Consider the following 27,305-nt stretch of genomic DNA (forward strand, 5'->3'; position numbering starts at 1 on the left):
ATTCCTGCTAGTCGTAAGGTTAGAAGGACAAAGAAATAACTTATGCCCCATGATTCTGGTTTGGTGAAACAGACAATACCTAGATCAATAGCTGACTAGGCCTACTGGCCCATTAAATCGCCTAAGCCTATGTTTTGAAACAAGAAAAATAGTCCATTACATCTTTTTTTCTTTGAGCAAATTGCACTGGAACCCCAAAATGGAGGTCTTAAAGCACTGACACCCCACTTTATGTTTAAATTACACAGAGACCCCAAAATTTGAATTTTATTGGATATATTTGTCCAATTTATCACTGAAAACAATTAAATCAGTGTTTACTTTCTTTCAATTCCTATAATAAACAATGTCTGAATGATTTTCAGTGACAAATTGGACAAATATATTCAATGAAAATCCAATTTTGGGGTCTTTATGTATTTTAAACATAAAGTGGGGTGTCAGTGCTTTAAGGCCTCCATTTTGGGGTGCCAATCAAATTTTCTCTTTTTCTTTTTATTGACCCCACACAAATTAAAGAAAAGAGGTCAAATCAAATATAGTACAGCCTGCTGTTCAAATTAGTGGTGAGTCTAGTGACTTCAGTAAAACATGTCCTTTTAAGAGAGATGGAAGTTGTCTCAGTCAATCGAAGCAGTCAATGAACTCTTTCCAAGTAGAACATTCTTTGATAGTCACAATAAATAAATCATGTATAAGTTAATGCAGAATGAAATACCTCTTGACAAATTCTTTGAAGGTTATAATTATGCTCATTTGAAATATAATTATACCTTGAAAATCCAACAGCGCTGGTGAAGTCAAAGTCATAAGCATAAGTGGCATAAGAGTCGCAACAAATAATATGTTGAACATTTTCATACTGAGGATCTGGGAAGAAATGACCATACTGCCAAAAAAAATAAAAATAAAAGTATATATTTACTAGAGAGAATACATAAAGTACAAACTAAAGAAATTATCAACTCAAGAAAGTGTTGCCACATAAAACAGGCAAACTGAAGTTATAGGTTAGCACATACAGAACGACCAGGTTTGAATTCAGTAGATGTCCTCAACCGCAATACACAACCAAATGCATAAGGACGACTCAACATTCGATACCTGCAATAGAATTTTGATAGATTTCAGCAGAATGCAACGCATATAGGTAGAATTAGTTCATAACTAAACTGTGATTAACCATAACATCATATCAGCGAGCAATTAATTATGCAAATCATCAGAGAGACATTCCAGACCTTGCTACAAACTATTTAGCCTATGGGATTTGTATGAGAACAGTCAACGACTTAAAGAACTATTTAGCTTATGGGATTTGTATGAGGACAGTCAACAACTTAAAGAAATATACCATGAACTTACATGTCTTGAGGAAGCGTTGAGTCATCAGTGTTGGAATACAAAAACAGAGACCCTCCACTCTCAATGCTTAGAAACTTCAGTGATGCCAAGTCTGTGTACTCATTTGTAACAGCAAATATATCCACACAAACACCTGCTTGAACAGCGACAGCAGCCTGTGAAATTTTTCTTTAATATTCAGATTTTCATAAAAAAACTGACTCAAAATTAGCCTTCCCTCAAGCAAACATTACCAGATCTTGGTAGAAAGGTATCTGTGGAGGAAGTAAAGCACGGTCAGCATCCTCTCTTTTACTAGCATACTGCTCCCCATAACGTCTTGTGTCTAATTGCCCAGCTCCATAGTCAGGAGGACCAGATAAAAAAGCAAAGATCCTAGCTGCATTATTTTAAGAAGAACAAACATTTATTAGTTTACAGATCAAGTCTTCTAACAGACACAATTTGAAGAAACAAAGCAGAAACCGTTCAACTACAAAAAAGTCTCTCATAATTAAAATCGGAGGAAATGTGCAATCCGAAATTCATTGGGCATTAAACACACCTAGTTCAAATGTATTTCCATATTCTGATCCCAGATAATTGATGATGGATTCCATTGCTACTCCAAAACCTCGCCCACCAAGTAACACACCATCTAGTCCTTGCCCAGCAGTGTTTCTTTCCCAGGAAGTTGTTGGCTTTAGTGTTTCAAGAGCTGCAGCGATGCGGTCCTTAAAAGTTTCTACCTGTTCCAGAATCGTAAAACCTTATAAAAAGGAAATGGCCCCTAGATAGGCCAACACAAATTATAGACAAAGGAATTGTAACAGCCAAAACCTGAGATAGTTACATGCATAGCCAAAGTGCCAATGACAAAACAAAGACTGTTATGGCAGCCTGTGTGAAAAAGTTAGAGAAAGTAGGAAATTTTTCCCTTTTCTTTTTTATTTTTTAATTTTCGAGGAGGCTATAAGCATTCGAGTGACTAATTGTTAATGTAACCCCAAGTCAGGGGCAAATCTTCAGGATCCTCTTCTAGACAACCAGCAGTACCTTAGGGTTTATTCTTGCTGTTCTGGGTCAAATTTCAGTCAATTCTTAACGGACAGCAGCTGTAGATAGTCAATTATTACCTGTAATTAGGGGGTTTTGGCTTCCAACTCCTGCAGCTAGGGTTAGGGGGAGGTTTTTGATTTAATAGTTAGATTATCGTAGTAACCTGTAGTTGGTCTAATCGGGTTGAAACTAAGAGGGAAGTCACTACGGTTAGCGAATCAGGTTACTAATGGTTGGGACAGATTTAATAGTTAGATTGTCGTAGATCTGACACTGAAATTTATGTCTTAGTGAAAGCACGAAAATCCCAGAAAAGTCCAGAAAAAATAGAAAAGAGAGTGATATGGGCAATAGGGTTATGGTTTTAGGGTTTTGGGGGATGAGGGAAGGCTGCAGATGAGGAAGGAAGAAGAAGAGTAGGGGGCAGGTGTAAGGTTTATGTTGAAAAAGCCGATTGTGGTAAAATGGTTTATTGTGATCAGTGTGATCTCAAGCCCTCTATTTATAATAAAGTGGAAAGAACATTATTACATTAATACCCTTACTTGGGTAAATAGAAATTTACATGAACACAAACTCTAATAGAATTGAACTCCTAGTAGAACTCAACAATCACTCTCCAGACCTCACAAAAGGCATGCAGATAAGCCCTTGTTCCAGCTTTCCTTTGACAAAAAACCTGTCAATTTCAATGTGCTTAGTTCGATCATGTTGCACCGGATTATTAGCAATACTAATAGCAGCCTTGTTGTCACAATATAGCATCATAGGGTTTGGAACTTGAACTCCAATATCTTGTAGCAAACCTTTCAACCATAGTAGCTCACAAACTCCACGAACCATAGCTCTATATTCAGCTACGGTATAGGATAAAGCTACCACATTCTATTTTTTAGTTCTCCAAGTAAGTAGATTACCTCCAACAAAGGTACAGTAACATGAAATTGACTTCTTGTATGGACATCCATCCCAGTCTGCATCAGTGTATGTTTCTACTCTTAGATTATCAGTGGGTGACAAAAGTATTCCTTTTCCAGGAGTTCCCTTCAAATACTGTAGTATTCTGATAACAACCTTCATATGAGCTAAATATGGATCATGCATGAATTGGCCCACTATCCCCACGGCATAAGCGATTTCTGGCCTAGTATGGGACAAATAAATAAGCTTCCCTACCAGCCTTTGTTATCTTCCTTTGTCCACTGGTTCTCCTTTTTTTTTAAGTTTAGGTTCAGCTTCAATAGGGGTATCAGCTGCTTTACACCCCAACATTCCCACTTCTGATAATAAATCTAGGACATACTTTCTTTGGGATAGGAATATACCATTTTATGATCAAGCCACCTCAATCCCTAAGAAGTACTGTAACTTACCTAGATCTTCAATTTCAAACTCTTTGCCAAGAAAGTCCTTCAACCTTTGAATTTCTTCACCATCATTCCCTGTGATGACAATATTGTCTACATAAACAATGAGAAGTGTGATGTTAGTACCTGATCTTGACAAATAGTGTATGATCAGCATTGCTTTGCTTGTACCCAATAGAAATCATTGCATTCAGGAGGCGTCCAAACCAGCATCTAAGAGATTGTTTTAACCCATAAATTGACCTTTTCAACCGGCAAACTTTCACTACAGTATTGTCTTCGGAGAAACCATGTGGGAATATTCTTCCTTTAACTCCTTATGTAAGAAGGCATTATTTGGTGGGAAAGTGAAAGACAAGAAACTTGTCTGCTGATATGGCAAATCAACTTTCCCACCCCAAGCCATTTTAAAACCCCACATATTTGGTGGGATTTTGTGGGAAAGTTGGGAAAAGTAAAAAGTGGGACCACCACTATCACTTTTCCACAAAACCCTTTCCTTCTCCCTCACCCCACATGGGACCCACATTTTTTTTTTCCACCCCACCTTTGCAAACAAACACAGCCTAATAGAATTGAACTCCTAGTAGAAAGTTTAAATAGGACTCAACAAATGAAAGACCTCAAGACTCAAGAAGGAATTTAATTACAAGTGGAATTCTATGTCATACTAAGACAGCACCCATATAACCAAGAGGAATATATGGAATTCAAACTAGAACTCGTAACTAAAGAGACTTGCAAACTTAGACACCCTACTTAAGAGGGAAGCCAAGTTAAAATTTGGACTTGGATTCCAACTAGGACTCCTAATAGGATGAGGACTCTATCTTAACTTGCTAACCAAGAACTCAAAACAAAAAGTAGATCTAGACTCCTTGTAGAAAGTGGAGTGCAACTAAGGAGAACCCCCTCTAACTAGGACTCCTTCAATAACTTGACCAAAACAAAACCCCAACTTAAAAATAAAAGTAGATGTAGAATCTTAACAGCATTTTGCATCTAACTAGCCCAACTGGGCTCCAAAAGTGGGGGTGAGATGTCCAAAATAACCCTCATCAGATTCAACCTTCCTATAGGGCTGTAGATAAAAGTGGTCGGACCCTCCCTAGTAACATCAATTATACATCAATGTTATTTTAGTATTATTTTTTCACATTTCAAGTTAAAATAAAAATTTATATTTAATATTTTACAGTTGCCAACTCTGTAATGGTCTAATAGTTGTCAGTAAAGAGGCATTCATCATGACATCTCTAAAACTTCTATTTTTTTGGTAGGTAAGATTATAAATTAATACTAAAAGAGAAAATTACAAAGAAGGCATTCTCCTAGAACACCTTCAGACAGCAAGGTAAGGAGAATCGAGACAAGGAGGGCATTCCCTCCTAACCAGAAGTACTCTTCGATCTACAGCAGCCATCAAGTAAGTTCAACACCCCCAGCCCCTTCCCCAAACTCCTACCTCCATTGCAGCCCTAGGAAAACCCCTCTGCTCCCATCGAGGCCCCAAGAAGCCCCTCCCACACCTACTGCAGCCTGCCTAAGCCCCTCCCCCACCTCCCCAAAACTCTACAGCAACCCGCCCCCCCTTTCTTTCCCTCTCAGCTCCCTCTTTCGGACCTATGGCAATCTGAAAACACGGGGGGGGGGAGGGGAAAGAAAAAAAAAAGAAAGAAGAGAGAAAAAAAGAAAAAAGAAAAAAAAGGGAAAGATCCAAGGAAGATTACCAAGATTCATCCCAAGAAACCTTAGAAATCTCCCATCTCTTATTTCATCCCATTAATCATCCCTACACTCTTCCGTAACCATCCCAAGCTACTTTTTATCAACCCTTTACATCCCATATTAATTTGAGATATCTCCAACCTGATCCAAATAATCTCATTCTTCTTTCCCATCAACCCTAGGATAATTCTTAGTCTCCCATAATCATCCCATGGGATATTGTTAAAGTCCTAATAACCCACAAACCTCCCTAGCTCTTCCTGAGTATTCCTTGTTACCCTAAGTCAGCCCATTAGAACTTTGGTGATTATTTGTTGGAAGCTTCTAGGCTAACCCTAAATTTTAAGGAATTATCTCAATAAATCCTTACCCTAAATTGGGATACATAACCATTGTGACTTTTGATGATGGTGGACACTAAGAAGAAGCCACCTTGGCCCACATATCATTGATGAGAAATGGGAGAAGCACTTGATGCATCCTTTACACTTTGTCTAGGGAGTCATTTTATGTTGTATAATATGTACTTTAGAATGTTGAATTGTTAATTGCATTTTAAAAAACAACAAAGTCACTAACCAAGTTTTTAATTTCCTCAACACCAGCTTACAACCTGAACCCCAAGTACCAGTACAAGTTTAAACTAGGGCTTGAGCTCCAATTAATGCGGTGCTAAAGGTGGTAAAGAAGCTAGCCAAATCCCTCCAAGCAAAGGCTAATCAATGGAGAGGCCAGAAACTTATTTCATGGTTTCTTCACCCTCTTCTTTCATATATAGTACTTGGACTTGTACTAACTTTTTGTCAAAACTTTAAACATGTACGCACAAAACAAGGATTTCAGGGGTGCCAGTGGGAGTTGGCAAGGCTGCTGCAGTTGTAGGTAGGAACAAGGGAGACCCTAGTAAGTATATCTAGCTCAACTAAGTATACAACTAAGTAGTGAAGTACTATAAGTATAAGATTTACTTGCCAAGACCCTGAGGCTAATGCATTCTTACATTTTGTGATGCAGCTGACTAGTAGGTGCTATATGGAACTAATGCCCCAAATCTTAGGATGTTGGATTCTACTAGGAGTTCAATTAGAGTTTGTATTCATGTAAAATTCTATTCATTGTAATAGTGTACTTTCCACTTAATTATAAATAGAGGGCTTGAGATCATTGTTTGACAAGCCATTCTACCACAATCGACTTTCTCAACATGGCATCAGAGCCTAAGTTCGATTAGGATCCTCTTCTATTTTTTTCCTTCTGCAAAACCTTCTTCTATTTTTTCCCTTCTGCAAAACCCATCGCAGATTTTTTACAAATTTTCTCTTTCTTCTTTTGCAACCGAAAAAACCATCATAGTTTTTTCTTTTCTGCAACTTTCTTCTGCAACCGTAAAACCCATAGCAGTTTTCTCTCTCTTCTGCAACCATTGCAGAATTTTCTGCAATCATCACAGAATTTTCTGCAACTATCGCAGAAATCTCAATTCTTGGACAGAAATCTGAAACAGATAGATGCAGAAATCCTCAATTCTCTGAAATTTTCTACTCCTATCGTTCTTCAGTTTTTGGACAGAAATCTGCCGCTGCAAAAACAAGAAAAAGGAAAGAAAGAAGAAGAGAAGAGGAACCCTGCTGCTACAGCCGCTGCTATCGCCGCGGCTTCTTGCACCATCGAGAGAAGAAAAGAAACAAGCAAAAGAAAGAAAGCAAACAGTGGGTTTATACCTAAACTTAAAACCGATGCTTGAGGGGTTTAATTTGTAAATTTGCATTCTTCAGGGACTTATTGGTAAATTAGCATAATTTTAGGAACTTATTCGTAATTTTACAGTTTTTAAGGGACCTATTTGCAAAATTTACACAGTATAGGGGCTTATGTGCAATTCTGCATATTTCTAGGGGCCATATTGTAATTTCCCAGTTTTTCAGGGGATTGTTTGTAATTTTTCATAGTTGAAAAAAAGAGAGAGAAAGAGGGGTATTTATAAGTTTTTTTTTTGTGGTTTGGCTATTGCATTCTGCGACATTTCAGTTACTTTGAAGGGGTGAAGACCGAGGAATTGCAGACAATTCTTTCAACATGGCAACCAGTCAACCACCGATGGTACTACTGCTCTCACTGGATCCGAACATTACCCCACTCTTCATCCTCTTTCGGTAAGATTTGATGGCACAAATTATTTGATCTGGTCTCAATTTGCTTACCTGACTATTGCTGGAAGAGGACTAGTTGGATACATTACAGGCACCACTATCAAACCTACTACCGCAGGTGTTTTACAAGATAAATGGATATCAAATGACTCTCTTAATATGTCATTCCTTTTGAATTCCATGCATCCAACCAGGGGTCACCTATTACATGATATTGCAGCCCAAATCTGGAAGGCTACTACTAAAACCTATGGACAGTTGGGGAATGATGCACAGGTTTATGAGCTACGAAAGAAGCTTCATGAGCTACCCAAAACGAACTGATTGTGACCCAATATTATGCTGAGTTGCGCTCTCTTTAGCAGGAGTTGGATCATTATGGGGATTATCACCCCACTAATCCAGATGATGTGACTACTTATAGGAAACACATTGATAATATTCGGGTATATGACTTCTTGGCATGTTTGAATGTGGAGTATGATCAGATCAGAGTGCAAGTATTAAGTCGTTCTCCCTTTCCTACACTAGAACAGTCTTATGCACTTGTTCAGTGTGAGTAAAGCCGTCGATTAACCATGTTTCATGCTCCTATTGTGGAGAAATCAGCCTTACAGTCTCTCAGCACTAAATCTGATTCAACTAAAGAGATGTTCAAGTGTGAACACAGTCACAAGCCATATCACACCAAAGCCAATTGTTGGAAGCTCCATGGGAAGCATGCTGATTTTGAGCAAAAAAGAGCACAAAAAAGAGAAAAACCGAAAGCTCATATTTCTGAGACAGTTTCCACAACACCCTCTGCAGATGTTGGTCTTTCACAGGAGGAGTTAGCTACTCTACGATGTATTCTACAGTCTTCTCCTGCCCGTACAGCCTTTACCACTGTTTCCTCTACTAACCAAACCAACTCCTACCTTGCTACTTCAGGTAAAACTTTTCAAGGCTTCCAAGTTTCTTCAATTTCTACTCCTTGGATTATTGATACAGGAGCCACAGATCATATGACAGGTTTATCCTCCTTTTTCTTACAATATTCTCCAACTTCTGGAAAGGAAAAAGTTCGAATTGTTAATGGGTCCTATTCTTCCATTGCTAGAAAAAGGACCATTCAACATTCTCCATCACTTACTTTGTCTAAGGTTTTACATGTTCCTTCTTTTTGTACTAACTTGCTCTATATCAGTAGTCTTACACATGACTTGAATTGTAAAGTGACATTTTTCCCATCTTACGATGTCTTACAGGATCAGGTCACGGGGAAGGAGATTGGACGTGGTAAACTAGACAATGGACTTTATCTGTTGGAGCCAATTAGAATATCTACTTCCTCTCTGACTGCATCTCCTAATCAGGTCCATTCGAACTAGTGATGGATCAGCCAAGAGGGTCGTCAGATCCCACTATTGTTGCTACTGTGGACCCAGCTGAGATGGAGGCCCACATGTATTCTGATGAGGGTGAAGTGTATACACAACCAGCTATACCATTTGAGAAGCCACCTTGCCGACCTTTTACAACAGATGAGAGTGGGACCTCTATAGATGATGATGATGATACTACCCAACCTCAAAGTCAAACTCAGTGTCAGGGAGGCAGTGTTAGAGGTACAAGTAGTAGTGGTGTTGCTGATGTAGGTGGTAATGTTGTAGGTGCTAGTGATCCAAGTGGAAGTCGAAGGGAGGTGTCACCACCGTCAAAACCAATGAGATTCAATGGTGAGACCCAGTTCACCCATGTCACAGGTTGTTGACCATGGTGCCCCACCCTAGACTTATAGGAGGCATGGCCACAGCAAGGATATGAGTGATATGAGCACACACGGTATGGTAGAGAGCATGGGGAGTATGAGCACCAACACAGGTGCTAGTGGCACTTACATTAGCTTCGCCAATCCTCAAGGTAGACAATCACACCACCGGTTCTAGTTATAGTGGCGACTCTTCATATAGAGGGCATCATATTCCTCAAGACCCTAACCCTGGAGAATTTTCATATGGGAGCGAAGGTGAGTTATTGAGTGACTGATTCAGGAACCCATACCCACAAGTACAGTATTAGCAGCCACAGGACTTTGGCTTCCAACCATGTAGCACTGAAGGTTACCCTAGAGTTTTGTTCCTCCAAATTTTTAACTATGGAGACGTGTGTGGAGCATGTAAACACATATGAGAGGTATTACAGTAACTCCTTGACTTGGGATTCCTACATGCAGAATAAGATGTGGAAGCAAGCTAAGTGATACTGGACTAGTCAGCCAGTCACCAGGCTTTGAAAATCTACAAGCTACAAGTAATTTAATTGTTTCACTTTAAATATGATGGTTTTTATTTCAACTTATAAGCTGTTCAATCATGAAGGATAATGATATTGCTTGGTAACATGGAGTCCCCATGGATCCATCACCGATGACATGCTATATAAAGGGGCCTAAATGTAGAGCCACCCACATCTCTTTGCACATGATTTAATGATCTCCATAAGGGCGGACTGGTTTTGTCATGACTAGTATGGGGGGGACTGGCAGAGTTTGCTTCCCTCTTCAGTTACACTCCAGTAGAGAGAAGAGGAGAAATCGAGAGCGTTCGGAGACCTCACTCACATTGTGAGGAACTCTAGAACTGACTGATTTATTTACAAGAAAAAAGAAAAAGAATACAATTTAAACTCAATTACCAGAAAGACAAGTCCGGTAAGGACTCAAATACCCAACAACCAGGCTCTAGGGATCTAGCCCAAGTCGCCAATTCCGAGACCTGGGTTCTTTCTATTTATCCCTAAACATTACTCTAATCGGTCTTTGCACACTTTGTGATCGGACCATGATGGTACTGAGGTTCTTCATGAATCTCCTATAGAAGGATGCTAGTCAATTGTAGCTTTGAACCTCCATGAGTGTCTTGGGAATAGGCCAGTGTGTTATGCATCTAACCTTCTCCAAGTCAGCTTCTACTCCTTCAGAAGAAATAATGAACCAAGGTTCACCTTAAGCAGCATGCATGCACATTTCTTCAAATTGAGAAAGAGCTCCTCCCTCCTTAGGGTCCTCAAGACTTGTCTCAAGTGCTCTATGTGGTCATACATATTCCGTCTGTACACCTAGATGTCATGAAATATAGCATGATAGGACCGAACATGTGGAGATTGATAGGCATTTCATCAAAGAAAAGTTGGAAAACAGACTTAATTTGTATGCCCTTGTAAAGTCTGAAGATCAAATAGCAGTGTCTTCAATATGGGATTTCCTAGACGTATATTTCATCCAATTTGACCAAGTCAGGCATGTGTGATCTAAATCCCAACTTGAGGGGGAGTATGATCAAGGGTATTTAGGAAGGGATTTTCCTCTCTCAGGATTGTGCTAGTGTGCTAAAGCAAGACCTCGAGAGGGATATTTCCATCTCCATTTTCTTTCCTTCTTCTAATAGAATCCAGTCCTGGAAGTCCTACCTTGAGTTGTTTCTGACTATCCTTTCCTTCTCATAGTTGCTTTTCTACCAAATTGTACACTATAAATACCCCATTGGGGGAGAAATACCTTCTTAACAAACAGCAAAATTATTTAGAATTTGCTAAAGCTCGAGGAGGTAGAGGAGCTGCAGGACCTAGTGGAGCTGGTGTTAGAGTTGGTGATGTAACCCCCAAATCAAGGGCTAGTCTCCAGGATCACTTAGATTGAATTCAGAAGTAAATTAGGGTTCTTAAAACTCTACTGTTAGGGATTTTTAGGGCAATTCACAGAGGGAAAGCAGCTAATTAAGGCTAGATACACCCTGCAGCTAAGGGATTTTGAACTTTTAAACCCGGCAGCTATGGTTTTTAGAGGTCAAGGGGTGATTCAGGGTTCATTGGGAAGAAGAATAGGGTTCAGCCAGACTGAAATAGGGAAGTAAGAGAGACAAACCTGTTTTGACAGTATAATTTTCAGATTTAATTCTCAAAACTACTGTGTGTAAAATTAAGGTTTCCTAAATTTTAGGGTTCCTAAAGAGTGAGCAGGGTTAGGGTTGAAATTGAAGGTGGAGGGGGGGGGGGGAAATGGGATGGTGACTCCAAGAAAGAATTGAATTCAGGTGTAGGGTTTGGGAGGTATTGGGGTGAGAGGGTCTAAGGTTGTTAGCGTTTGTGTGAAGAAGAGAAAATGCATAATTTACGGTTTAGGTGGGGGAGAAGGACAGTGAGGTACTGCTGCAGGGGATGGGAAGGAGGCAAGGTGATGTGTGATTGGGGGGGGGGGGGGAGCCTAAAAGATTAGGGTTTTGGGGATGGGAAAGAGGCTTCGAATGAGAGAAGAAAGAGAAGGTAGGTGCTGGGGTGGGGTTGTCTGTACTTACTTGAAGGAGGGAATGGATGCTTTGAAGGACTTCAAATTGCAGAAAATTATAGACACACACAGCCACAAGTCTACCCTCCTAGGGAAACCCACTACTCCTCTCTTGGCAAATTTCATGAAACGTCAAATTTGGCTTTTACAACCTAGAGAAGTTTATTTATAGCCTACATTAATGAACTCACATTAGGACTCTTAACTTAGAAGGTGATTCTAATTAGGAATTTAGGACTTTAATTGTACTTGAGATCCACATTCAAAAGACTTGTCATAACTCATCCAAGGCTGATCCAAATCGCAAAACAAGAGTAGATACAGAATCCTTGTAAGGAGTGGACCATAACTAAGGGGTCCCCTTTCTAATTGGGACTCTTCAATAACTTGTCCTTAACCCAACCAATTTCAAAAAACAAAAGTAGAATTGGGATCCTACTAAACCCTAACTTGACTCAACTAGGACAATGCAAAGTAACAAAAATACCTGGTTTACTAGAGGGCCATAGGGTGTTGGGGACTTGGGGCTATCACCCTAGGCCCAATTTTGACTGTTATTATGGCCCGACTCTGGTTACGTCAGCTGGTGGAGGTGGAATTGTGCTGGTGCTGGTGCTGGTACTAGTGGTGCTTGAACAAGAATTGGTGGAGCTGGTGGAGCTGCTTAGTGCTTCTACCATAATACACTTGTGTTGTAGCCTGCAACTTTGCCAATTAAGTCATGTAAACTTTATAACTTAAGAACTGATGATGAAAATGTGTGACATATAATAAACTATATTTTTTTTGCTTTTTGGACATTAATATTTTCATAAATATTAAGCGTGTGATGTGCACAATAGGTTTTATAAGTATGCATGTTCACATATTTAGTGCAGTAAGTTTCAAACTTGAGGTGGAAGTGAAACTCACACTTACAATTGTTTTCTCATCAATCTGAGGCCACCGCTGTGTTTAGAATACCTAAAATAGGCTGGATGGCAAGTCCTAACCCAAAAGACCCTTAAAAGTCATCAAGTTAGATAATTGAGTTGGGAAGGAAAATTCCCCTAACTCACTGAGATCTCAGTATTTTAGCCCAGTGAGATGGTTGCCAAGAGTGAGTTCTCCAACCTGGAGGAGGGTGCTAGGAAGGGTGAATGAAGCAGCCCTTTGGATTAGATACCAGTTAAGAATGAATGATAAGATGGGAATTATTGGGAAATTACCCTCTGCTCTACCATTCAGCACTTGTGGGCTGAAAGGAATTACAGAAATTTTTTATTAGGATGCCACGTCCAAGTGAGCTGCCATTTCCATTTCAGGGGAAGAAATGCTAGGTCATAATGCCTAGCGGAAAAATGGACTGTGCAGACGGACTAGACAAGTAGTATACCAAGGACCAGCTCTTGTATCAGAACTCCCCGAGATATGATGGCTTGCATTGTGATGCAGCATTTTTAACTCAGCAGCTTATTATGGAGGAACAATTAGAGACTCTGCTGTAGTCCCTTTAATAGCTTATACAGGCGAAGGGGAGGAGCTCTCAGTCCTTACCATGAGCTGTTCATTGAGGGCTGCTCTATTGCAATCAGAAGGGCTATCAGAGGGGATGTCCATAAGATTGGACTCTAAGCTTTAAATCAACATTATTAGCGGGAGACTCCAAGGCCCATGAAGAGTTGAAAAGGTGAAAAGGGGAATCCAACAGGAGCTTTGTTGCTTCAGCAGCAGGAATTCATTCATGTGTAGCAACAGAATCTAGAAGCAGACTTTCTGAGTGTACAGCTGGTTAATGATCAATTTAAGTGGGAGCCTGCATAGTTCCTAGTGAGTTGGAGGATTTAATAAAGGAAGATGCTGAGGACATGCCTACTATAGCTTATAATTTGGCTTTCTTCTAGTGTCATACACAGGTTAGGAGGAATACTCTTCTTCGGGATGGCCTTTTCTGTACAGATCTCCTTTAATACAAAAGCTCACTTATCAGCAGGGAAAAAAAAGTTCATCCTGACAAGTTGACAGCAAGGATTCTATAAATATCATATATTGGCTGTGTTTGAAAATCACATACGGGAGCCAAAAAGGATGACAAAGGCATTGCATCTTCAAGCTCAATTTGTAGGGTGCCATCCACATCTGGGGAAATGAAAATATTCTTCACTACAGGTATTGGCCCTTGAACATCATATAATCCTATTTTATGGCTGAATGTAGCAAGACCAAAAAGAGATCCTGGCCCAAGAGCTGCCAAGAGGGAAAAAAAATAATCAGGCTTCTGGAAGAACCCATGAACAGGAGAGAAGCAAAATGATACTGATCTAACCAAACACCAACCTTCCAAAGCTGCTAAAAGAGCACTCTTGATAAGTTCCAAAAACTCCTCTGAAGCTGCAAGAGAGTTAAAGATATCCACCATACATCAGTTATCAGTTCTCAACAAATTCAACACACTAAAGCTCTTAATTAGTAAGAAGTGTGCACACTTTAGACATGAAGTAAATAAATTTGATGACCAAGATTATGATAAGGAGACCAATCTATCTTCTGAGTGATTACTTCCCCTGGGTTTAAAACTAGGAAAACCCTTGGGTTTCTTTAGAATGAGATACTTTCAGCCACATGAGTGGCTCATGCATAAAAGAAGGTAATCTCTCCATCATCACTAAATGAAACAGTAAGTTTAAGAAGTCCATCACCCTTATATAACAAACAAATGAGAATATTTATATTCATAAAATAATACAAAGAAACTGACCAATGTACAATCATGCAATAATATAAGAAAGCATAAGCAGGTTATCATCTGAGGTTACAAAGATATACAACAACAAGAACAACTACAAGCCTTGTCCCAACTAAATGGGGCGGCTACATGGATTCTTGCCTTCCAAGCAGCTCTTTTTGAGGACATACTAGATACTAGACCTAAGCTATGCATATACTTTCTCACCAATTGTCTTAAGGTTATCTTATGTCTACCTCTAGTTCTTCTAATTCCTTCAATCTGAATTAAATCACTCTCCATACAGGGCAATTAAGGGTCTCTGTTGAACATGGTCGTGCCACCTTAATTGACTTTTTCATAGCTTATCATTTATCGAAGCTAACCCTGGACCAGCTCTAATATGATCATTCCTTACTTTATTCTTCCTAGTTTTACCACTCATCCATCTTAGCATCCGCATTGCTGCTACACAGATTTATCTATATGATGCTCCTTAATAGTCCAACACTCTGCATCACACATCATAGCTAGTCATACAATGGTCCTATAGAACTTACTTTCCTTTGAATTTTAAAGGAATATGTCGATCACACAAGACCCTGGAAGCACCTCTCCACTTCATCCAGGCTATTTAAATTATTAAGGAAATATCATCCTCTATATCACCTTTTTGTTTATGATTAAGCCAAGGTACCTAAAATAATCACCTTGTGGGATCACTTTCTCATCAAGTTTCACCACTATATCATATGCCGAATCACAACCAAAGTTACACACAAGATATCCGTCAATATTCTACTTAGTTTAAAGCCTTTTGATTCCAAAGTTTTGTCTATGATCCTAACTTGGCATCAAGGATTGCAATCTCAGTTATAAGGCTGGTTTCGACTAGGCCAGAAACCGAGATGTGCTAGTTTCGACTGAAATTTTGGTTGAAACTTGGAACATTTCAACCCAAGTTTCGATGGAAAATTTCAACCTTTATATGATGTGTTTTTCATTTGATTTCTTACCTCCTACTTATTTAAAGCATAATGAACACAATGGAACTGGTATTTTGCTTAAAAACAAATACTGAAAAGTTAACATTCAAGTATACTAACATAGGAGAGGATTTTCGAGAAATACAAAGTTTGTAAAATTGAACAAACTGTATTGCATATAGTTTGATAGAAAACCACATATACAACAAAATACAATAACTGAAAACAAAGTCTCAAGATTTAGTTCCAAGTTCAGTGCTTGTTTGGAATCAGCGGATACATCCACTGTCTATAGTAATACTTTGAAAACTGGATGAAATCTTCCCATGACATGTTATGCTTAAAGATATCTAAGAACTAACTCACTATGTTTCTATAGGTGGGATCATCAATATAAAGTAGATATTCCATCATAGGAAATGTGTCATAAGGGAAAATACTCCGTACAACACCCGCTCAAGCAATCAACAAAGCAAAAATCAAAACCATTCAAGCCATCAACAAAGCAACAAAAAAAAGGAATGTTCGGAACAAACCTTGAAAGAATATTCCAAAACCCGAAGAGGAGCAAATGGTGTAATTCAAGGAAAAGGAGTTACTATAGGTGAAAAAGCGGTTGAAATCACAAAAAACCAATGAAAAAATGGTCTGGGGGTCAAAACTCAAACGGCGAAATATGGCAGAAGCTATTGAAACTTGCGAAATCTTTGGTCAAATCATGGTATTTTTTCGATTCCACCCAGGTTTCGTCTCATTCTTTTCAAAAACCGAAAGATTTCAACCAAAATTTATGCCATAATTGGTACTAGTCCCAACTTGTGTCTCATCTCCAAAAACAACATCATCAACAAAAAACATATACCAACAAATTTCATCCTGAATGTCTTTAGTTTAATCATCCAATATAAGTGCAAATGATTATGAGCTTAAAGCTAATGCTTGATGTAGCCCAACTGGAATTTAGAATTAACCACCTTGCCCCCACCTTTCTTATACTTGTCATTGAACCATCATATATATCTATATTTATGCCCACATATTTATTTACAATATTTCTTTTCTCTAGTACTACCAAATTAACACTATAGGAATCTATCATAAAAGCTTATGATAGAGTCCCTAGAGCGTTAATTTGGCAAGTACTAGAGAAAAGAAGTGTTGCAAGTAAATATGTAGATATAGTTAAGGATATGTATGATGGTTCGGTGACTAGTGTTAGAACAGTGGGGGGACAAAGTAATGAATTCCCGATAGCAGTTGGGCTACATCAAGGGTCAACTTTAAGCCCATATCTATTTGCACTGGTAATGGATGAATTAACCAAAGACATTCAAGATGAGGCCCCCTGGTGTATGCTTTTTGCGGATGATATTGTGTTGATTGATGAGACTCAAGTGGGGATTAATACCAAATTAGAATCATGGAGAGTAGCTTTGGAATCAAAAGGCTTTAAACTTAGTAGATCGAAGACAGAATATCTAGTTTGTAACTTTAGTCATGATCGGGCAGATGATGAAGTGGTGATACTTGACGATAAAGAGATTCCTCGAGTGATTGTTTTAGGTACCTAGGTTCAATCATAAGTAAAAGAGGTGATTTAGAAGATGAGGTTTCCCAAAGAATTAAAATAGGGTGGATGAAGTGGAGAGGTGCATCCGGGGTCTTATGTGATCGGCGTATTCCATTAAAGCTTAAAGGAAAAATTTATAGGATCGTTGTCGACCAACCACCAGCTATGATGTACGGTGGCGAGTGTTGGGCTGTTAAGAAGAATCATATAGATAAACTCAATAGAGCAGCAGAAATAAGCAGGATGCTAAGATGGATGAGTGGCAAAACTAGGATGGATAAGATAAGAAACGATCATATTAGAGTTGGTCTAGGAGTTGCTCCTATAAGTGATAAGCTTAGAGAAAGTCGTTTGAGGTGGCACGGCCACGTTCAACGGAGACCTATAAATGCTCCTGTTCGGAGAAGTGATATAATCCATATTGAAGGAACTAGAAGAGCTAGGGGTAGACCTAAGATAACCTTAGGAGAAGTGGTGAGAAAGGATATGTATAGCTTAGGCCTTGTATCTAGCATGGCCTTGAACACCGACGATTGGAGGGCAAGAATCCATGTAGCCGACCCCATTTAGTTGGGAAAAGGCTTATTGTTGTTGTTGTTGTTGTTGAGGAATCTATCATAAGCTTTTTCTATATCAATAAATACTATATGAAGATCTTTCTTAAACTCTCTATAACTTTCCATAAATCCCCTAATAAGGTAAATAGCTTCCATATAGATCTACTCGGCATAAAACCAAATTGGTTCTCCGTAATAGTGATTTCTTGTCTCAAATGGGTTTCAATTACTCTCTCCTATAATTTCATAGCATGAATCATTAATTTTATGGCTCCATAATTACTACAAGTTTGAATTTCTCCTTCACTATTTGTAAAGTGGGAGTATAATGCTTCTCCTCCATCCATCAGGCATTTTCAATGAGGAACAGAAGAAAGATGGATAAAGAGGATATGGGAAGGAAGGTGAAATTTGAGAAGAATGAGACTTGAAGGAGAAGAACACTTAATAAGAAGGAGAAGAGAGAGAGAGAGAAGGGGGTAAAAGCACAAATCTGAAGCTTCATTCATCTTCCCCCCTCCTTTCCAAAAGTTTTTTTTTTTTAATTACAACATAAGGGTCTATTTATAACCTGGCTAAAGCCTTATAAGAAATAAAAACTTAGTAGATTGACAATAAAATCTAATATCCTAGTAATTAGCAACAATAAAATCCTATGAAAATATAAACTAATTAAAATTAGAAACTCCTAGGCTTTATATTTCAACCACATCCACAAATAACTAATGCGAACCCAAAATTTAGGGTTAGATTTCAGGATCTTCTGAAGTAGGTCCAGCACTTAGTTAGGGTTTCTAAGTGTTTCGGCTACGGTTGAAGGTAGGCCTAGGGTTGCTGGTTTTGAGGCTTTGGGTGCTGTTGTGGGTTTCCTGAAGTTAAGAACTGATCTTAGAATGTCTGGATAGAAACTGGGAAGTTTGAAACTAATCTGAGAAGGTATGGATCATAGAAGAAAATTCAACCGAAATTGTCGAAATTTCGGTCGAAATGTCTGCATTTTTCAAAAACAAAACGAAATTCCAATTATTTTGGAGAAGTATCATATTTCGACCGAAATTTCTGAGATTTTGACCATTTCAGAGGTTTCGACCGCAATTTCGACCATTTCAACATTCCAACTTATTTTTCCTTAGTTTTTGTTGATTTCTATCCCATTTCCACAACTCCTTTGCCTTCAAACGCCTCTTTTGCTCAGTTTTTGCCTCCAAACACCTCCTAAGCCACAACAGCTACAAAGAAAACTTCGACAACAATAGAATGTGAAGCATAAGCCACACCCAACAATTCCAAACTTCCCCTTTTTTTTTTTTTGTTTTATTCATGCCTTAAATGATCTTGTGTTGCCTGGAAATTAATATATTCTTAGCCTAGAACTATGATCTATGATTGTGTTTTGTTAAACTTATCTTTTTATTATTTGCTACCATTTTTTCATTTTCTTATTTTAATAATTATTTTCCAAAATTTTGTATTTTTGTTTTATGATATATGATATATAGGCTTCAACTTAATATATGTGAGACACCATCACTTGATTTAGTCGGTCATTTTATTTTGTTGACTTGTTGTATATGTAACCATTCTACCAAACAATTCATGTATGTTGATGATTCTAGCCTGTATGCAATACAATTTGCACTTGTTGGAACCAATCATCATCTGTTAGTATACTTGACTGATAAATTTTTTTCGATGATTTTTTTTTATTTTTTTGGCAAAATACTAGATCTATTGTGTTTATCATGCTTGAAATAGGAAGTATGCAAGAATCCAAGTCATTTTGAGTCCATATGAGGCTCGAAATTGAAGTTTCAATATCCAGTAAAAGTGTCCAGTTTCGACGAAAACATTGAAATTTCAGCCTTTTGCAAGGTCAAAATTCCTGTTTCGGTCGAATTTTCTTCCTTGGTATGGATAAAAACTGGGAAGTTTGAAAATGAATTGCAGGAAATTTCATATTAGGGTAAAGTAGGTTGGAAGGGGCTAATAACTTGAGGAATGGTTCCTAGGTTAGGTGCGATCCTAGGAGAGGTGTTTTGGAGTCTAAAGGGGCTGGGGAGGTGGGGTTTACACAAGGATGTTGCTGCTGTTTTGCACAGAAACAGTGGAAGAAAGGGATGGCTTGCAGACTCTAGGGGAGAGGCCTAGGATATAGGGGAAAGTGAAGGGGAGGGGGAGGGATGAATTGTGATTAAGAGGGGTGTGATTTTAAGGTCTGAAACTGAGGAGGGGTTGGGATGGCTGCGGACAAAAAGGAGAGAAGGTTGGGGTTGGGAATAGGGTTAAACTTACTTGTGAATTGAAAGAATGGCAGAAAGCTCTCTATAGAATGATTGAATAGTGATTGAAGACCTAGAGGTTAAAGAAACAATGCACAAACCCAGCCGCAGGGTGTCCCTAAGGATCCCACTACTTTCACAAGCCAATATTCTCAAACTCTATTTTCATTCAATGATCAAGACTGCTATTACAAGAAGACTTAGACTATTTATAGCCTTGTAGACCCAAATAAACTCAAATAGGTAACTTGTTCCCTAAGTAAACAAAACTTGACAAATTAGGACTCACCTAAACAACTCATACTAATAGTCCAAAAGTAAATAACTGTTTCCTATTTTCAGATAACCCCAAAAATAGGACTTTTAAAAGGAAACAATTCTTTCCTATTTCAGAACAACTCAAGGACTCGAACCAAACTGGAAATTTAAACCATAAGGAAACAAATACTTACTTGACTCCTACGACTCCCAAAATAGGATAACTTAATTATAAAATTAAACTAAATTGGGTCACCATTAATGCTCGATCTAGGGGTAGGAATTGACCAATCTACCTCTGGGATGGATTTGGCCCTCTTAGTTGGGCCATAGCTCACGGCTGGGCCTGGGCCCTTTTTGGGGACTGGCTGGGGCTGGTTTCATCAATAACTAAAATAGAAAATAAACTAAGGTCCTAAATCTCCCAAGAATAAAATCTTCATAAAATCTGATATTGAACCCCACAAAATCCTCTATGAATATTCCCAATGTGCCAAATAATGGGCTGTGACCCTGTTCATGCAAACAGTGTTTTGGCCTCTTTTTGGCCTTCTAAAAGACAATCTGAACTGAATGGGCCGGCTTGAGTGGCTTGGTCCATTGCTGGTTCACTTAGTTCAAGTTCCATGCTGGTTGTCTTGCATCAATTTCTCTCTCTTAAAAACCTCGTCCTAGAGTTTTAGTGAAATAAGAACTAATCTGATATTGTATGGAGAGTGTTTGTTAAAAGTATGTTGTTTCTCTCTTTTTTTCATTTTGAAGGTGTGCAGAAGGAAGAAAGGTAAGGTTTGCAATAGTGATATTAATCATGGTGGAGAACAAAATGAGGAAGAAGACCATAGAAAGAAGAATAAATAGAGAAGACAAATCAGAGAGAGAAGAATTAGCAAGGAAGAAAGATCATAAGAAGGAAATTAGCAAGGAACAAAAGTCAAGAGCAAGCTTGACAGAGTGAAGGATCCAATAGACAAAGAGAGTTACCCAGGTTTGGGCTCTGATACCAACTAATATGGGATGGAATAGAGAAGAAAGAAGGATAAAGATGATATGGGAAAGAAGGAAAAAAACTGAGAATAGTTAGAACTGAAAGAGAAGAACACTCATAAGAAGACAACAAAGAGAAGGGGGGAGAGAGAGAGAGAGAGAGAGAGAGAGGGGTGCAAATGCACAAATATAAAGCGTCAATTCATCTTTTTTTCCTCCAAAAGTCTTCTCTTTTTAATTACAATATAAGGGCCTAATTATAGGTTGCCTAAAGCTTTACAAGAAATAGAAATTCCGTAGACTGAAAAACATAAACTAGTATCCTAGTAACTAGTGACAATAGAATTTTATGGAAATAGAAACTAATTAAAAATTAAAAACTACTCGGCTTTATATTTCACCCACATGCATAAATAACTAAAATAGAAACTAAACTAAGGTCCTAAATCTGCCAAGAATAAAATCTTTATAAAAACTGATCTTGGGCCCCACAAAATCCTCTATGGATATTCCCAATATGCCAAATAATAGATTGCGACTCTGTTCACGTGAACAATGTTTTGGCCCCTATAGCCTTCTAAACTGAAGGGCTGGCTTGAGCTGGCCAAGTTCATTGCTGGTTCGTTTGGTCCTAGTTCCATGCTGGATGTCTTGCATCACATAATTTTGGTAAACACCTTAGCCAACCAAGATAGCCCATAGGTTCCTAAGCTCTTCCATACTTCTATTCTGATTTCATCGGCATGGTGGGAGATCTCGCAAGATATCTCGGAGGAGAGACGAGATGGGAGAGATGGGAGATCTCGCCAAAGGTGGTCCAACCACTTGGTTTAGGGGGTTTTAAAACCACTATCTCGCTCGAGAGAGGCGAGCTCACTGCAACCCTCAAACTTTGCCAAAAACTTGATTTTTTGCCAGAATTTGTTGAGGGTTCAACTTCTGAACATCCTTAACACATCTACAACATCAGATTATCATCATTCAAGCCTATTTCAAGTAGATCTTCAACAAAGGTAAGATTTTCCCCCAAATTTGAATTTTTTTTTTTCAAATAGAATGTTCTACAATGGGGGTGTGAATGTAGTATAAATATATGTTGATCTACACTTTCATAGAAACAAATTTAATTTTCTGTTATTGGTTTATTTTTTGAATTTTCGTATTTAAAAAATATATTATTTAAAATTTTAAAATTAAAAAATATAAAAAAATACTTATGATATGAATGTGATTATCACTTATGTTAAATTACATTGAGAGGGCTACAACCCCATGTATTCATATTTTGATTATCATGCTTGCTGTATTTATTTTTATTTTTTATTTAAATAATTAAATAAAATAGTTATGAAAAATATTATTTTATTAAAAAATTATCTTTTTTTTTTTAAATGATGCTCATATTAGGTAGTTTATTTTAAAAATACAAAAATGTCTGTTTGAGCATTGTACATATGTTATCTTAGAACAAAGTGTGTGTTTTGTTGTTTTATAAGTAGTTTTTACATAAAATAATTATGAAAAATAATATTTTATGAAAAAAAAATTATCTGTTTTTTTTTTAAATGATGCTCATATTATGTAGTTTATTTTAAAAATACAAACATGTATGTTTAAGCATTGTATAGGTGTTATCTTAGAACAAAGTGGTGTTTTGTTTTTTATAAATTGTTTTTACATGTTTTTATTTATCTAAAACTTATTCTAATGATTATTTGGGAACATTCATGTATGCATTTCAATGTTGTAAACTTGTATCTTAAATGGCAACTAGTGGGAGTGGCAGCACTAGCAATGGGACTCAAGACATTGCTTGGCAACATAGGGATCCACTGACTGCCGACAAGAAAAAATCTCGATGCAAGTATTGCCTCAAGACCTTGAATTCTGGTGGTTCAGCCAGATTAAAGCAACATATGACTGGTGGCTACAAAGATGTTTCCAAGTATCCCAATGTTCCTTATAAAGTGCAAAATGCAATTGCAGCAACTTTAAAGGGAGAGAGACAAAAAAAAAGGAGGAGATGGCACAAAAGCAAAGGAAATTTGAGGATACAATGCTAGCTAGACCTTTTGCTGACGTTGATGAGGAGTCAAACGACGATGAGAAGAGAAGGGTTATGGGAATTGGGTCACAGGCCGAGTGGAGGCAGATGAAGGCTGCAATGGAAGCTAATAGACAGTCCTTACATTTTGAGAATGTGAGGCAATATGAACAGACAAGAGGAATAGTTGGTTCAGGATCAGGGGCATCCACGCCACCTAGACATAGTTTTCATGGAAGTGAGAGGATCGAAAGGATGAGGAAGACTACACATTATGATGCCACATTTAACCAAGACCCCTCCCTCTTCAAGCATCAAGACACCTATCAAATAAGCATTCCATGTATGTTTGTTGGAGGTCGAGAAGGCAGTAGGGAGAAGGAAGCTAGGTTGACAATCAGCAAATTCATGCTCTACAACAACATTGCAGCCAATATAGCCAAAATACCATACTATCAAGGGATGATCAATGCAGTTGCTAGGGCAGGTGTAGGGGTTAAAGGCCCAACAGCTTGGGAAGTAATGAATAAATATTTACCAAAGGTGAAGCAGGAGGTGGAGGAATACATTGGTTCATTGAAGGTACCCTTAGGACCCTCAATCCTTCAGCTTGGGGCTTTTTTATTTAGAACGAATTGGGTCAAACTGAAGGTACCCTTAGGACCCTATTGCTGCCAATTAGACTTTCCCAAAGTTTCGTTTTGATTCGACTTCGAATCGGTGGTGAAATAATGACTTCTCGCCAAACTAGGTTGAGAACGGCAGGTTTGAACCTAGTTGTTAGATTGGGCTTTTGTGGGATGATTTTGGGATACCTTTTGAAACCCAATTGACTTCTAATTTATATTTATTAATTCTCTTACATGATTAGGTTTATTTTGAATATAATCACCGACTTATGAGAGTGAAATTTGGGACTTTGGAGAACGGAATCGAATTGAAAGGTGAGGAATGCCTAACCATGTTTTGTATTATTAAGTGTTACAATTTTAAATTCTATTGGTGATATAAATTGCTTTAAATTAATATCTATCATGACATGCTTATGTGTGACTTTGTGCAAACGGAAGTTACGATTGGAATGATTGAGTTTTACTCTTTATTTTTAGTCTTGTATTATTGATATAAAAACGATATGAGAATGTATGAGTATGAGATGAATGATGTTGAATGAGATAACTTTCTTATCCTATTTTCCTAACTAGGGTTGTCGGTTCGCCTAGTAACCTTATGTGATTGCATCTAAACCAAACTACATGAATAATAGGTGTCTAAAAGTGTTAGGCTAGGAATCCCTATGAATATTACTACCCTTCCAGTAGGGGTATTGAAGTTAGTTAACCCGTGATGCCAGTGGTCGGGTCCTATGTTTCAAGCAGGCCCACTGTCATCATAATTTGGTATAACTGCATATAATAGATAAGAGCTCATGGGCGCTTGAGACCTGTAACCAACCCGTGAGAGGACATGGAGAGCATCATGTCCATTATAAGTAGATGACCATTGGATTAAGGAATGGGATCCGACAGATGCCTCCCGTTAAGGATTCCCTTCATAGGGTGGAAAGGTATCGAACCAAAAGGGCACTAAGCATGAGGGGAGATAACCGGACCATATGTAGTACAAGACCATAAGACCTTGCATTGGCCTAAGAATAACCTTAACACGCGCCAAGTCTCATACCAAACGGTGATGTGAGAGAGTGGTGACTTATAACCACAACCATGGCTTGACGGACTTTACCCAACGACCGCATAGAACCTAAAAGAAGTGCATTAGAGCCATGAGAGAAGAGTGATTGAGACCACCCAAAGGAGACTGGTGATTTCTTAATGCGTGTCTACCTTAGAGACTTCATAGCAAAGTTAGGAACATATCATCATAACCATACATTATCATATTTTGCCATTTATTTTATTATCTTATGGACATGATGTGGATGTTATGACTGAATGCATGACATGAATGTTAGTTAACCTCACTAAGTTTTGTGGAACTCATTCCTATATTTGTGTATGTTTCTTTATATTTTTCTACAGATTATGAGGCTCCCTTCCAAGTGGAGGATTCGCGCAAGGAAGCTTTTTGGAAGGAACAATTGAGGAAGAAGTGGAAGGGCACAAAGCTTCGTGCTCGTGTCTCGACTGCTCCTACGAAGCCGGCTTTTAGTGATAGAGACCTTGCCATTTTTAAGAAATTTCTAGTATCTTTCATGTCACTTTTCTATATTTACACATTGATTTCTTTTAGGAGGGGGCGAGGGTATCTTTTCTTTTACCAAGACTCTTGAATATTTCCGGCTGCAGCACTCTTTCTTTTTTGGAACTCTAATGTTTTAACTTTTGATTGGAAGTTTTGGACAATTGTAATCATTATTTCAGATTTGATAACTTTATACTTGAACTTCGATTTATTCTTGTCCTTTTAATTATGCTATATCATATGTTGTATGGAATTGTCACTGAATCTAGGTTTTCCAGTGTATCACCCCCAGGGGTATTCGGGTATGACCAGATCCGGCTGGATAGGGTGTGACAACATCAACCCAAAGTACCATTACAAGAATGATCTGGGGCTTAATGTAAGGTTGATGAATGCGGTTCAAGATGTGGTGGAGAAGCTTGTATCAAATCCCGTCATGCAGGGGACAATTAATGGAGAGGTGATAACTTATTCAATTGTTTCTTCAACTTCTTACATTAGTGCATATACAGTAGTAAAAGTACAATAATTGAAGAATTGGTGTACAGATAGGGAGTTCAAAGATGCATCTGGGAGTTTTGGAAAGCCCTTCTGCAGTTGCAACTAGGCAAAACAATGATCCTGGTAAATAGTCTATTACTGTAACTCTATAAGTGATAACTGATAAGTTATATAAGTATTAAGATTTATTTGCCTAATGCATTCTTATATTTGGTTATGCAATTGACTGGTGGGTACTACATGGAACTAGTTCACCAAATCTCAGGGACATAGCAATTAAAGTACTCTCACAGACTTGCTCATCCTCTGGTTGCGAGAGGAACTGGAGCACCTTCTCGCTCATCCATAGTAAGGTATGGAACAAATTGGGGAGTAAGAGGCTTGAGGACTTAGTGTATGTGCATTACAACATGAGATTGAGAGTAGAGCACATACAAGATGATATAGATGACGAAAATCAGGAACCGATTGAGTTTACTAATATATTCCACGAGCCCCCTGCAGAGGATGAGGAAGATGATGTCATATATTAGTGGGTTAGGGATCGAGGTGGCTCAATGCTGGATGGGCCAGAAGAGCAGCCGGATCCTACCATTGCTGCTACCATGGGCCCAGATGTTTGTGGCTGACCACATGTCTTCTGATGAGGGTCAGGCTGCTGTAGCAACATCAGCAGGACCAAGTGTACCATTTATGGAGCCACCTGGTCGACTTGAAACAACTGCGGTGACGTCTAAGAGTGGGAGTTCAAATGATGCCGATGATACCAGAGGGCTAAGTGGCCCAAGCCAACCATCGAGTCATGAGGCAGTCAGGCTTGTGGTGTTGCTAGTGGAAGTCAGGGTCAACAAAGGGAGTCACCTCCACCAGGTCCAAGTCATCTGACACATACAAGCCACAGTTCCCTTATCTCCCAGACTTATACTAAGAGTAAGAGCAAATCAAACAGGGGCAAACGAATGATGATGCGAGCATGCGGGATCTTGAATTGAACATGGAAAGCATGAGCCTAGATCATGGTCACAGTGGTTCACAACAATAAAGTTTGGCCAGTTGCCAATCATCGAAGTACCTATACGGGGATCACAGCACCGGGTCCGATTACACTTGGTATTCTTCTTATGGAGATCCTGCTATTCCTCAAGACCCTGCACCTAGAGAGTACACATATGGGAGTGAAGGTGCGTTGTTAACTGAATGGTTTAGAAACCCCTACCCATAAATTCAACAGCAACATGAACAGCAAAA

The 27,305-nt window shown here is 38.5% G+C and overlaps 1 protein-coding gene across 1 annotated transcript in view; it reads right to left on the reverse strand.

The window, feature by feature from the left end:
- Window positions 1–27,305, reverse strand: part of LOC149024192 (sec23/sec24 transport family protein) — an 83,311-nt gene that overhangs the window by 48,461 nt on the left and 7,545 nt on the right. The window contains exons 3-9 of the mRNA XM_089144507.1: window positions 14,289–14,342; window positions 14,026–14,198; window positions 1,910–2,093; window positions 1,599–1,744; window positions 1,366–1,520; window positions 1,023–1,104; window positions 774–889 (exon numbers count right to left, since the gene is read on the reverse strand). Coding sequence (XP_089000633.1) covers window positions 774–889; window positions 1,023–1,104; window positions 1,366–1,520; window positions 1,599–1,744; window positions 1,910–2,093; window positions 14,026–14,198; window positions 14,289–14,342 — 910 coding nt within the window. The remainder of the gene's footprint in view (window positions 1–773; window positions 890–1,022; window positions 1,105–1,365; window positions 1,521–1,598; window positions 1,745–1,909; window positions 2,094–14,025; window positions 14,199–14,288; window positions 14,343–27,305) is intronic.

This window comes from Hakea prostrata, chromosome 2 (genome assembly GCF_041222555.1).
Source record: "Hakea prostrata isolate BN-2017 chromosome 2, UWA_Hpros_2, whole genome shotgun sequence".
Taxonomy (NCBI): domain Eukaryota; kingdom Viridiplantae; phylum Streptophyta; class Magnoliopsida; order Proteales; family Proteaceae; genus Hakea; species Hakea prostrata.